Here is a 15,280-nt window from a genome sequence, read left to right as displayed (position 1 = left end):
GATTAATCTAAATGCTCGTTGAAAAAGATTAAAAGTTCAACGTGTCTCTCAAATGGAAAAAATGACTTGTGTTCTAAACGTTCTAGAGAGATTTCAAAGCAAATAACGGGAAATACAATGCATCCCACCTACGTTCTAAAGTATTTTCATAGAACAGTTCAGTTTGCGTGGGACACTTTCAGAATTCGCTGCTATTGTGTTATTAAGAATAAACACGAAAATAAACTTTTCTTGGTAAAAGTCTTCCAAGTTAAAGCATTTTACGTGATTCGCGTAATAAAGGAAAGAATATTAGAATCATATTTATTTATTTTTATTTTTAATGCGTTATTTATTTTCTTTTGAGAAGTTGCATGAATTTTGAAAAGGATGAAAAAAAATTATTTTCTTTTCCTTTCTATTCTTTTTTCTTCTTTTTCTTTTTATTACGTAATAAAGAAAAAGATATTAAAATTATATTGATCTTTTTATTTTCAGAAAAATATTTATTTTCTTTTAAGAAGTTACAAGGATTTTGCAATATTTGAAAAAAAAAAGTATTTTCTCTCTTTCTCCTTTCTGTTTTTCTTTTTTTTTTTTTAATAAAATGAAAAGTAATTTTATTCAAACTTTAAGCATATTAAAAACAATATTTTATAAAATTTTCATAAAATTTTTTTTTTTTAAAATTTATCATTTGATATGATTTGGAGACACTTTTAAAAGAAGTATTTTCCCTTCGGGCCTTATTCCCCAGAGACAAATGCAGTGATTTTACTGAAATTTTGCTCACACATTTTTTTTTTTTTAAGGTAGAATTGACTTGTGGTCAAACAGAAGATTAAAATCAAAATTAAAATTTGATTTTTCAGTGAAGGTTGCATGGAATGATATAAAAAATTTTAATTAAATTTAATACTTAAAATTTGAGCAGTTTCTTTTTTCTTCTTTTAAAATATAACTGAAAAAAAAAATTTTAAATTAAATTTAATAATTAAAATTTGCGCAGTTTTTTTCTTATTATTAAATATAATTGAAAAAAAAACGTGAATTTTTTAAAAACAAATTGTACAGTTGTTTGCAATACGAATTTTCATGCGAAAAATAAAAAAATATTTTCATAAATTCCAGTGGGATTTTGTAAAAAAAAATAGTGCGTGGAGTCTCTCCTCGCGGAAGAAGTTAAACTTCGTAACCTGCGACGTTAATTGTAGAAGAATCAGCAGTCGTAGAAGGATCACTAGTTCTATTCAACGACTCTTTTTCCTGCTCCGCTCGCTTCCGTGCTCTGTAATCACAGTAATATTGTGCATTTTTTCCCTCGTGAACCTCTTGAACCAGTGGAAGTGCTTGTGGTTGCCTCATCGTCTCGCCCTGGAAAATGTATTTGTATTAATAATGTATGTGAATGCGTTATAATGTAATTTCAGAAGAGAAAACCCAGCAATCAATTGATATTCACAAAAGACTTACCTTGACATAACCTTAAATCCTTCGCATTGTCCGTGGGATTGTTTTCACTCATTTTTTACAATTGTTATCCACTAAATTTGAAAATCAAAAATACTATCCTATTAAATTATATGTGTATCAAAACAAATTGAAAAAATATTTATAGAAAAACAATTCGCGATCGCAACGAACTATAGGGGGCGTTGTTGTATGAGACGCTTACCTGCGATTTCTATGAACCGTCATTCAGTTACTCTGGAGACGTCGTTAATGTAGCGTGTAGCATTGCAACGTTCCTTCTTTAATGTGGCTTATTAAATTTAAAAAAGAAAAATGCTTGATCTTCTTTCTTATACAACCGAAAACAAAATGGTATCTCTTTTTATTAGAGAAGGAACATCCAAAACACATCGGAAAAATATTTGTACATTAACAGAAAAAAATATGTATATTCTTATAAGAGTTAAAACCTAATGCCCGAGAAATAGTATTACTAAATTTAATGATATAACATGAAAGGCCCATTTAAACTTTACATTCTATAGTTTTAAGAATCATATTAGTTCAAAAATTAAAATGAACAAAAAGTATACATAAGCCTCATAATTTTATGAAATTTAATTTTGTAAACAACGTTTTTTGACAGCAATTTTTATCAAAAAATTTCAAGTTTCAATAAAAATCATTATTTAGAAACTAAGAAACGTAAAATAAAGAATGCTGACGAAACAAAAAAAAAAAAAAGACAATTCTTTTTTGTCGCCATTTTTAGTGCTACGAATATTCGTCTTTGGGATTTGCCAAAAACAAAACAAGATGCAATTTTATTTTTTCAGGAGGGAAATATTTTACCGAAAAAACGAAAATGTACCAATTCTCACAACATAAAACTTTATCTTGGTAAACGTACGTTTTGGAAATGTTATTTCATTTGGAATCTTATTCATCAGAGTTCATATGGCGATATGATTGTTTTGAATCTATGCTAAACTCTATATCGGCTCATTTTCCACCGAAATCCGATTAACTATTTTGATTTTAAATAAAGTGTTTTATTTTATGAATTGTCGCAAAAATTTTAAGTGTAGATTAGCGGCTCTTAAAAACCGCCAAATCTGTAGCGGCGGTGGCGTTAATACGTTAGTACCGAATTTTTATTCCACACTTTTCTGAATCATATTACTTCAAACATTGGAATATACAAGAAGTATACATAAACACATAATGTTATACCATTTAATTTTTCAAAAAAAGTATTTTGAGAACAATTTTTATCAAAAAATTATAAACTAAAAAACGGAAAATAAAGAATTCTTAGGATAAAAAAACGATTTTAAGAATTCTTTACATTGAAATAAAAACTTTCATATTGTTTCTTTTTTTATTATTCTTATAGTTCTTAATCAGACGTAAAAACCCATTCTGTAGTGTAGAGAACCATCATCAAATGAAAAAAAAATATTTACAAGCAAATTTTTTATTGTAAAAATCATTGCACTTACCTGATTTATGATTCCCGGAGAATTCCAAAATGATAAGTTCCTTGTTTGAAAACTTTATTCTCAAATAATAGATACACAGTTTATACCTTCATTACTTTTAGATAACATACTACACAGCAAAATTTTATAATTGATATGAATTTGAATATGTAGCTAAAAACAGAATAGCTGAATTCTAGTTGAACTTATTCTTTCAAAATTAAAAAAAACTTACCAAGAAAACGATTTAAATTAATTAAGAATCAGCACAAATGGCACTATTTCAAGTAACTTGGATAATTTTTTATTGTTGTTTTCCGAATTATATGGATACAGAAATATATACTATTCTATAACTATTACAATTCTGTATGTTCTGAATTCATATTTATTCACTGGAATGACGAAAGCAATGTTGACTTCACTTTAATTCGTAATGAATTGCAGACAGAAGAAATGCATTTTACCTTAATACACACATCTGTAACAGTATCCGAAATCGGAAGTCATCAGTTGCAAGTTTGTTGATAATAGAAATTAAAAATTATTGAAGAATTTTTCTTCAAATGTTTGGCGTGTTCTGTTCCTGAAAGATTCACTAATATTCTGGAGATTTTTTTCAAGTTCTTCGGCCTTTTCCTTAGGGAAATTTTGTTTCCTATTTGCTGCTAAAAAATGGCGTCTGATTCAGTTAATGACTTTGATGGAACTAAATGAAAACGTGATAAATTAATGTCCGATATTTACAGGCTCCCGCTAGACGGCGTACTCGAGCGTTGCGATCGCGAATACTATTATGATTTTTATTATTTTTGCTAGTGAGAACCAAAACAATATGGAAATGAATGAGGGAAAACTGGATCCTACCTCGTGATTTCCCGGCCAATAAAAAGGTAGCGTTAAACGTTTAACGCAACCTTGTTGGAAGTCGCATAAGAAGTATAACTTCAATAAAATACAGTAGTTGCATTAAAAAATTTCAATGAGAATGCTTAGGTGTTATACTTTACTCTAAATGATATGAAATGTTTTGAAATTGTTTAATGTATGAAATTTTTAAGCACGTTTCAAATTAAGAGAGGAAACAATGTTCAAAATTCCCTCAATACAGAGCGTATTCATCTCTGGCGTATTAAACCAGAAAGTATGCAGCTTGAAAAGTTTGTTTCACCTAACAGTTTCATATAATTTTGGTTGCAGAATTATAAAATTGAACAAATGGAAAGCTTTATTCTTTGTTCACAAATGCGGCAGAAATTCTCATCTGAAAACCAAAAGATATTAAGGTTGGGAAGAAACATTGAATATACAAATTGTACAAGTTCGTATTTATATTTTAATTCCGTTTAATCGACGATTTTCGCTAAATACCGCAAATGCATGACACTATATTTCTTAAATGAAAATTGTCTAATGACAGTCTTTCATATGTTTTTTTTTTTTTTTTTTTTTTTTTTGTATTTTTGCGGAATGAATATTTTTTTTTGTATTTTTGCGGAATGAATATTTCTTTTTAAATAATAAGCCTTATCTTGATCTCTTTTTTTTTCATACTTTGTCTAAAAATCCTTTATCTCTTTATTAGTAAATGCTAACGTATTTTATCATATCATATTTCATATCAGATTTTACCTACAAATGCCAGATATTGTATACAGTACCTAAATAAAGTGCATAACAATTCTCATATTTCTTACTCAGTCTAAAAACGCCATTGACACTTGCACTGTAAAAAATTTCGGATCAAGCTATGTTAAAAAGTACAGGCACTCAGGTCTATTATTCTATTCTATTATTAGAGTAAAATTTTTCGGGATCTGATACACCGTAATTTTTACAGTAATGGTTTAAAATCAATTATAGAAATGGTTTAAAATTAGTGCAAAAACACGGCTGTAAAAAGTACAGTATAAAATTTTATAATAAAAATGAATTTTACGGATGATGTACGAAAGAAACCAGTACTTTCATGCCTTAGGCATATTGTACAATATTTGGCATTTATATCTATTTTATCGGCTGTTTTGTTAAATTGTTTTTAACATTCCGCAGGGCAAGAAACTTCCAAAACGTCCATCTCCTTTCGAGAAACTCTCTGACAACCTCATACTCAAGATCTTCTCCTACCTCTCCAGCAACGAACTTTGTGTGAGTGCCAGGGTTTGTCGGCGGTGGTACTTCTTGGTGTGGGAACCCCAACTCTGGACATCGGTCATCCTAAGTGGTGATAAAATCCAAGTGGACAGAGGTCTGAAAACCCTCTTTCGTCTTTTGTGTCGTGATTCGCCCACATTGTGTCTGACCGTGGAACGAATACACCTAAATGGTTGTTCGAAACTAACTGACAGGGGATTGGCTACTATAGCTCTCAAATGTCCGGAACTGAAAGTTCTGGAACTAAAAGGATGCTCAGCCCTTACGACGAGGGGCGTGACGGATATTTTGTCGAGGTGCCATAGTTTGGAAAAGCTTGATTTGACGGGTGAGTTTAAAACTGTTTATTAGTGACTATCTATTTATTATGTATCTATGTATAATACAGTTCAACTCATCATTGCAAGGGCACTATAGTTGGTAAAACGATTAATAATAATGAATCGAATTGGCTTTGTTTTAAGTGATTGTAAGGACGAAACAAATCAGCGATTCGAATCAGCTTATTCACCTGTATAAATAGATGGGAACTCGAATCAAACAATTGGAACAAACCGGTTAAAATTTACATATGTATTAAAATCATTCCTAAACAATGGAATTTAATCTACTAGTTTGAAACTACTAATTTTAATCATTGATTAAATTTTGTCATAAAATAAATTAACCAACCTGAATTTTTCCATTAATTGATTCAAATAAACTGATTAAAATCAACAAATTAGAATTATTGTTAAATTCGATCAACTTATGTCATTCGAGTCAACAATATCGAATCGAATTATAAAAAACAAATTAAAAACCTTTTCAAAATGGAACATTTTAAATTATTCGAATCAACTGATTCAATTCTGCTTATTACAGCCACTGATTTTGGAATAACAAATTAAAATCAATTAATTCTAATAAGTTTACTAATGAGTCAGCAAGCGATTTTAGTTCTTAAAAATGGCTGAAATCAACCTTTTCGAATCATTGACTCGAATTAAATTAGTTTTAAAATGATAATTCGAATCCAAATAACAGACCATTTCGTTAATTCGAATCTCAGATTCAGTACCCAACCTAAGTTTCCAGTATCGTTTTCTTATCACTTCGCAACAAATCATTAAAACTTAATAAGAACGATAATGATAAGAGAATGCAAAATTGCTGAGAAAACATTCCATACTTCATTTTCAGAAAGAAACAAAAATGTCATCTTCTGGCGAATGTCCTCTCAATGCTTGACAAATACCAAAAAGGACTGTCAACGCTCTTGTGCAGGGAGGGTAGGCTCTTGGATTAATATAGAATGAAAATATAACCATCAAATGTGCACCACAACCGGTTTCAGACATGATAACCAAAAAATGACCCACATTCCGCGACGTTTATTTCACGACGCGACATCGAATTATTCATGAGATTTCCACTTGGGAGGGTTGAGGGACCTCTTTTCTTCTTAATTACTCTCTCTCTCTCTCTCTTTCTCGCTTCACTTTTTTTTTCCTATGACATCACATAAATATAGATATTGTGACAAAACAATTATACAAATATCGTTTGACAAAACAATTAAACACACAGGATAATGTGTATGTAGAAATATAACGACAATTGGGTATAATATAAAAAAAAACACAACTACTTCCACTTAGTAGGAATAACATTTACCATGACGCAATGCTGAATTTTATGCCACTATCCACATAAATCAATTATTAATCAAAAATCGAATATCAATTACTTTTCTTTATAATGCAATAAAATCTGGCGAGCAGCTATTTAAACGATTAAACACTTCGTTTGTTTATTTGTGGCTTGAAGTTAGGCTAGCAGAAAATGCCGTTCATGGGTTAAATTTAGTAGGAATAACACAACCTGTGACGTAGGCTATAGTATACCCAATTCTGATTTGGGTAAAGAAAAAAAAACGAAAATGTAAATTTCATAAAATATTCTTCGATTGTTGTTCTATTTTATTTCTAATGTTTTAACAACAGAAATTTAATGAAGAATAATAACAGTCAATAGATGGAAAATAGATGAATTCAAATGAAAGAGATGGAATCAAATAGGAGCATTTATTGCCTTTTGTAATAAATCAAGATCAAATATTAGATAAACCCTTCATTCAATACCTACTTAGTTTAATTTCAATTAATTAATCAAATTAATTAACTATTTATCAAATTGATTAGTTAATCAAATTGATATGTAAAAAATTTCAATTAGAATAATCCATTAGTTTTTGAGAAATCGTATCCACTGATTTCAAAAAAAAGTTATGAAAATACTTGATTTTTTTGTTTCCATTCCTAGCTGTTCAAGTTTATAAAAAGGCTTTAGCTGTCATAAGTTTTTCTCCGACTGACTTAAAACTCTTAAAAAATATTTTGGCGTTTTATAATATTATAGTGATTGCCAAATCTGTTGAATTGGTTAAATAGTTGCTAGACATGTACGTTTTTCTGCCATAAACCAATTGTAAGAATTTTTAAAAAAAAAAGTTGGTAGATTTTTTAGATTTACTACCGGCCGAAGAGTGCCCGTGAAGTAAATGGTGTCTGATGCATGTCAAATTTATCAAGTCACAAAGTTCTCCATGTTCCCATAACAAATCAAACCTCTGGCGGTACTGACTGAGGAGATTTCTTGTCTTCTGGATTGGTTCAAAATTACAAGGCTACGGAGTTGAACATTAGTAGTCATAAACCCAAAATTGGGTCGGCTTTGTAACGGCAGTTATAAAATAAGAAAATAAAATAGGATTTAAAAACAATATGGAAAGCTTCATAAGTTTACCAACCATTATATTATTAGATAAAATTTCCTCTATAGCATGCTTAGATTCTTTAATGGTAATTTGATTTTTTTTAAAAAACCTAACTCTGAAATTGATCAAATAATTAAAAAATTTTTTTTGAATTGTATCGAATTACACATAAGTTAATTTTTTTTCTAATTATTTACTTCCTGTTCCGTATTTCTCTATTAGCGCTTAGCTACATAATTAATACTTTTATTACATTTATATTTTTATAAAGCGTTATGACGTTTTATAAAATGCGGTACGATGGAGTTGCATCTTGAGACAATTTACACTAAAAGTTGATCACCTCTGCGTTAATATACCAGAAAGTATAAAGTGAAAAAAAAAAAAGGTGAGAGTTATAATTGTGTTACCCAAAGCTTATTTGAAGGTAGCAGTATAAAGAATTATTTGTGTTCAAAGTGAGAAATATTTTATACTAGCTTCTTTCGGCATCCAGTAGTTCCTACCCCAGGAATTGACCCTTAATATCATGAAAGCATATTACATGATTAAAAAACTTCATTCACTTCAAAAATATACAAATTGGATCTAACCATTTTCCCCCCCGAATTTATTTCAAAATTTAAAACTCTTTCCAATTGTAGTTTTTTTTTAAATTTTTTTTTTATTATTAATTTTTTTTGGCATTTCAAAAAATTTTGATGAAAAGGGGATTTTAATGTCGTTCTTACATAAGCATTTGCTATTCCAGCAGAAATAAGCAAATTATTTAGCCCTTCTCCGTGAAATGCTTACGTAATATATGAACGACCTCAATAAGCAAATGACAATTTTCTCTCATGCTTACGTACGAAAGATGCAACACCCCTTATTTTTTGCTTTAATTTTGAGATTTACTATAGTAATCTAATCTTAAGAATTTCAGACTTAAATTTAAGCAAAATATTGAACTATACATAAAACAAAATTCAAGTTTTAATTTAGATTATAAAATTTCCAAAATTCCTTGAAGAAATTTTTTCAACTTGTTCTTTTCACTACTTTTAACTTTTATTTCATTTTTTTTCACGCGTAATTTTCATGGAGAAAAAAAAATTTTTTTTTTTTGGAAAATAAGGGAATACTAGCATCTTACGTAATCACTGCCTCCTTTTCCTTCTCAGCAAAAATAAAAAAATCGCTTACCCTTTCCTTTTAGATGAATACGTATTATTGGAACGGCCCCTACGCCCTAAATCATAATATAACCAGCAGAAATTACTAAGCATAATCAAAACGCAAATATTATTCTATTATTCAGTTAGTTTGTTTACACGAACAGTTTGCTTTTAAATTATCAAATCTACCCAGTTTAAAGCTCAGTTTTGTTTCTGTAACTTTTTGCCATCGTATTCAAGTGCTCAAAAATAGGCAACCATTTTGCTACCACCTCGCATCATTCACGTCTGGCAAGTCTTGAAAATGGGCGTCTATTCTTGTGCTCTGGAAACATGTCGACTGTTGTGTATGCGTATTTTTGTAACTTAGGAAGTTTTATAATCCAATAATATCTTACCGCTTCAGTTTCTTGGGATTATTTATTAAATCGCGAAAGCATGTTTTTGGCGCTATTGAGCTCCCCCTACCCTGTTGTCATTAAAAATTATTACACCTCCCCTCACTAACGTAACGAAATACACTCCATTGTTTGACGTTTTGACTTTTACTGCATTAATTTAATTTGAAGAATTTTTGGAACAAATTCGAATAAAATGATTCCCCATTACTTAAGCTCACAACAGTGATGGATTATATGGAAATATCTTTAAATTCACATTTAAATTGCAAATCAGAGGGCAAATAGAGACACAGATGTGGTATCGGAAAATACAGGTTGGCAATTTTAAACATTAATGAAGTATTCTCCCGTGTAAAAAATAATTGATTACTCAAAAAAAAAAGATAGTTTTAATATAAAGTGCAGTTGGTCACATTTTGTTGTTAAGCAACTTCCATAATCAGGGGTCTGTTTAGAAGAAATTTGGGTCCGTTAACGGACCCTTCACAAAATATCTTTTTATAAAAACGGACTTCGTAAAATAATTTATATTTTAATCGAACATTTCACAAATTTGTTTATCTTCTTCCTTATTGTTTTGTTAATCGCATAAACACTTCCTGGAGGAAAAAAAAAAAAGGATGGTTTGAAATGAACTAAGTTTTCCAAATTTTCCTAAGTTTAAATTCCAAATGAAGAAAATATCTCTACTTTTACAAACATCGTGTGCACATTCTTATTGATATTAAATAATATTTTTTTTGTAAGTAAATAATTTATCAATTTATATTTATTCATGAAATTAATTAATAGAATACTATGTAAATAAAAATTAATTTCTGACAATTTTTTAAATGAAATATTCTAAATTTAAGAATTGTTTAAATTTACTTAATGCGTAACACATTAAAAGTGATACATGACTAAGTTATGTTATTTAAAATATGTCAATTGAAATTATTAAAAATGTGAGTGATTTTGTTTCCATTATTCGTCCAAAATGAATATTCTGCGTTGAGCATAAGTTAAATACCAAATATTTGCATGTTGCATCTCTAATTTAGTAGCAACAATTGTTGAGCAGAATTTTGTATCTATGTCAGGGTTGGGTTTTTGCCGTCAAAAACTGGTTTTTGACATGACAGTGGTAAAAACCGTCAAAAACCTACTGTTTTCTTTAATTTATGGCATATAGCGGACAATATATTATTTTCACATAATTGCCTTTATAAATGAATGTTGTAAATGATTGCTATTGATTTCGCAACTATCTACATGTATCCTTATAGAAGGATATACATTCATATAGAAATATTGTAATATACTTATTGAAAATAATGATACTTACTTTTATCATTATAGCTTGAATTGCAAAGGATTCAAAATTTTGCACTTCTTAATTGTTAGAAATAAATAAACAAACAAAAAAGCTTGGAACTATTAATAAATTCAAGAACTAAAAAGAAGAATTTCAAATTTGGCTTTTATGTTTTTGAGATAAATATTAGAAATGAGCTAAACAAAACTTTCAAAACTTGTAACTACTAACAAGCTCTGAGTCAAGAATGACTTGACATTCTTCAATAATGTTATATGCCAAACAAAATGGACAACTTGGAAATGTTGAAAATTTTGTTTAGTATCCTAATATTTTACTTCAAGTAGTATGTTTTGATATAATTATGTTGGGAAAATGCAAGAATCTGCTCTTAATATCTTTAACAACTTTTTTTCTAATTTTATTGCCCAAAAATGAATTAATTTTAAATTATAAGCAGTTAAACTCAAATAAAAATACAGTTTTACCAAAACTATGGGTTTTTGACACTTTTTGACGTTTTTGACAGAGGTGTTTTTGACATGACGGTAAAAACCATGGTATAAACCGGTAAAAACCGTCATGTGTCAAAAACTTGCCAACCCTGATCTATATACAATTTAAAAACTTCTAGAAAAGGTTTTTAGCAATTTTTGCAATAACAGGACCCTATTTGCAAAAATTCACAAACGCGGGATCCTGGTTGAAAGAATGTGACTTAACGCTTATTTTATATTCACAAATTATGAGTAGTTTTTTCACAATTTTACAAAAGCAGGACCTTTCACAAAATGTCTGAACAGACCCCTCAATAGGCGATCACAGTGTATTTTTTTAAAGATAAAACTTGGGTGCATTTCAGGGAAAGCGATCAGTTTACGGGACATCTCATATTTCACCATCAATTCGCGATCGCAACGCTCGAGTACGCCGTCTAGCGGGAGCCTGTAAATATCGGACATTAATTTATCACGTTTTCATTTAGTTCCATCAAAGTCATTGACTGAATCAGACGCCATTTTTTAGCAGCAAATAAGAAACAAAATTTCCCTAAGGAAAAGGCCGAAGAACTTGAAAAAAATCTCCAGAATATTAGTAAATCTTTCAGGAACAGAACACGCCAAACATTTGAAGAAAAATTCCTCAATAATTTTTAATTTCTATTATCAACAAACTTGCAACTGATGACTTCCGATTTCGGATACTGTTACAGATGTGTGTATTAAGGTAAAATGCATTTCTTCTGTCTTCAATTCATTACGAATTAAAGTGAAGTCAACATTGCTTTCGTCATTCCAGTGAATAAATATGAATTCAGAACATACAGAATTGTAATAGTTATAGCATATTCTTCTTCGTTATAGAATAGTAAATATTTCTGTATCCATATAATTTTGAAAACAACAATAAAAAATTATCCAAGTTACTTGAAATAGTGCCATTTGTGCTGATTCTTAATTAATTTAAATCGTTTTCTTGGTAAGTTTTTTTTAATTTGAAAGAATAAGTTCAACTAGAATTCAGCTATTCTGTTTTTAGCTACATATTCAAATTCATATCAATTATAAAATTTTGCTGTGTAGTATGTTATCTAAAAGTAATGAAGGTATAAACTATGTATCTATTATTTGAGAATAAAGTTTTCAAACAAGGAACTTATCATTTTGGAATTCTCCGGGAATCATAAATCAGGTAAGTGCAATGATTTTTACAATAAAAAATTTGTTTGTAAATATTTTTTTTTCATTTGATGATGGTTCTCTACAGAATGGTTTTTTACGTCTGATTAAGAACTATAAGAATAATAAAAAAAGAAACAATATGAAAGTTTTTATTTCAATGTTAAGAATTCTTAAAATCGTTTTTTTTATCCTAAGAATTCTTTATTTTCCGTTTTTTAGTTTATAATTTTTTGATAAAAATTGTTGTCAAAATACTTTTTTTGAGAAATTAAATGGTATAACATTATGTGTTTATGTATACTTCTTGTATATTCTAATGTTTGAAGGAATATGATTCAGAAAAGTATGGAATAAAAATTCGGTACTTAACGTATTAACGCCACAGCCGCTACAGATTTGGCGGTTTTTAAGTGCCACCAATCTAGACTTAAACTTTTTGCGACAAATCATAAAATAAAACACTTTATTTAAAATAAAGTAGTCAGTCGGATTTCGGTGGAAAATGAGCCGATATAGAGTTTAGCATAGATTCAAAACTATCATATCGCCATATGAACTCTGATGAATAAGATTCCAAATGAAATAACATTTCCAAAACGTACGTTTGCCAAGATAAAGTTTTATGTTGTGGGAATTGGTACATTTTCGTTTTTTCGGTAAAATATTTCCCTCCTGAAAAAATAAAATTGCATCTTGTTTTGTTTTTGGCAAATCCCAAAGACGAATATTCGTAGCACTAAAAATGGCGACAAAAAAGAATTGTTTTTTTTTTTGTTTCGTCAGCATTCTTTATTTTACGCTTCTTAGTTTCTAAATAATGATTTTTATTGAAACTTGAAATTTTTTGATAAAAATTGTTGTCAAAAAACGTTGTTTACAAAATTAAATTTCATAAAATTATGAGGCTTATGTATACTTTTTGTTCATTTTAATTTTTGAACTAATATGATTCTTAAAACTATGGAATGTAAAGTTTAAATGGGCCTTTCATGTTATATCATTAAATTTAGTAATACTATTTCTCGGGCATTAGGTTTTAACTCTTATAAGAATATACATATTTTTTTCTGTTAATGTGCAAATATTTTTCCGATGTGTTTTGGATATTCCTTCTCTAATAAAAAGAGATACCATTTTGTTTTCGGTTGTACAAGAAAGAAGATCAAGCATTTTTCTTTTTTAAATTTAATAAGCCACATTAAAGAAGGAACGTTGCAATGCTACATGCTACATTAACGACGTCTCCAGAGTAACTGAATGACGGTTCATATGGAAATCGCAGGTAAGCGTCTCATACAACAACGCCCCCTATAGTTCGTTGCGATCGCGAATAGTTCAAGCAAAAAACTGCTTGCTGTCAAAAATATTTTGCATTTTCGAATTTAGGATTGATATATATTAATTTTAGCAATAAAAAAAATTCTTTTTATGGATCGGAAATTTGAAAAAAAAAGGAAAAAAAAATCCGACAGAAAAGGGGTTAACTTCACTTTTTATTAGGCCGGGCGAAAACTATTAGACTTTAAAACCTAATACAACTCCAATTCAAAATATTAGAATAATCTATACATCTATACATAATAATAAAAGCGGCTGTGTGTGTGTGTGTGTCTGTAATCACAATATATCGCCCCAGAAGCCTCGCCCAGGCACGAAACTCGGCACATAATTGTGTTTTGACATAATGAAGAAGTATTTTTTTTCTTTTTCAAAAATTTGGATTAGTTTTTTAGTTATAAGTCATTTTGTAAGAAAATCTATGCTTTTTCGTTGCTTTCAAAAAATTGGCTGTTGCCAGCCAATTTTTTGAAAGTTAACTTCGAAATAACAAACCAAACGATGTTAAACAACAAACCAAACGATGTTAACAAAATGACGTAGAAAGCGCAACTAGATCGAAATTACACAAGCGCAACTAGATCAAAATTATAATACCTGAGCGCTTGGCGTAACAATCGTCTTCAAAGAGCCATATTCAAAAAACTAGAACCCCTGAATTAGACAGGCCGACTCATCATCTATTTTTGCTTCAAAGAGCTAATGTATGCTAATGCGAACCTTACAATTGAAATATTAATTTTCGACAACTTAAACCAATAATATACGAAGGAATTAATAATTTAATTGTAAGGTTCGCATTAGTTTACATTTATCAAAGTGGAGAAAAGTTTAACTTTTGTATTAAAGATGTGGCAACATATTCGATACGTAAATAGAACGCTTCGCTTTGATATATTTGTCGCTGTTCATAATTGTTATAATAAGTTTTTCTTCTTCTTTACACGCTCTATTTTTTTTTCTTAAGCGAAGACGATAATTTTTGTAGCGATATAGATATAGAAATTGATACAATAAAAAATTATATAGAAATAGAAATTGATACCATAAAAAATTAATTCGTTTTCGTATTCTTTTCATGTATTTAGCATTTTAGTTTTTTTTTCTTAAGCATTGTAGCTATATAATATATAAAATAGGAATTTAAGACAAAATTGCAGGACAGGAACACTTTAATTGTCCACTAATCTTCAAATTTCCTGCTATGTTTTAAAAAACTTTATTTGTGAAAATCTTTAGCGTGGCGGACAGCTGGCCGCCTCAGGCGGCTAGTGATAAATAAAGCACATAGTGGTTTGAGATATGCATTTATTTTGGTAAAAATGAATACCTGAGAATTTTGAAGTGTGTTATCACAGTCTACATGTTTTGTAGATGAACATAACATAAATAAATTATTATGATATTGCAAAAGTTTTTACAATGAATTTTTTCTAAAAATTCAAAAAATTAGAATAATTTTCACAGTGGTTCAAAAAATTAGAATAACATGAACAAAAATAGCATAATTCATTTAAATGAAATCTGCATGAACAGTTAATACTTAGTGGCATCTCCCTTAGCTTTAATAACGTCACGCAA

The 15,280-nt window shown here is 29.1% G+C and overlaps 1 protein-coding gene across 3 annotated transcripts in view; it reads left to right on the top strand.

Annotated features, from left to right (window-relative positions):
* The window catches only part of LOC107440538 (F-box/LRR-repeat protein 7), a 117,038-nt gene that overhangs the window by 78,578 nt on the left and 23,180 nt on the right, over nt 1-15,280 (top strand). For all 3 annotated transcript variants that reach the window (XM_087153465.1, XM_016053495.4, XM_071184131.2), the window contains one exon: nt 4,965-5,394. In XM_087153465.1, coding sequence (XP_087009591.1) covers nt 4,965-5,394 — 430 coding nt within the window. The remainder of the gene's footprint in view (nt 1-4,964; nt 5,395-15,280) is intronic.

The sequence above is a fragment of the Parasteatoda tepidariorum genome, chromosome 10 (genome assembly GCF_982258835.1).
Source record: "Parasteatoda tepidariorum strain Cologne lab strain chromosome 10, Ptep-v5.0, whole genome shotgun sequence".
NCBI lineage: Eukaryota > Metazoa > Arthropoda > Arachnida > Araneae > Theridiidae > Parasteatoda > Parasteatoda tepidariorum.
This window is presented reverse-complemented; position numbering and strand designations above follow the sequence as displayed.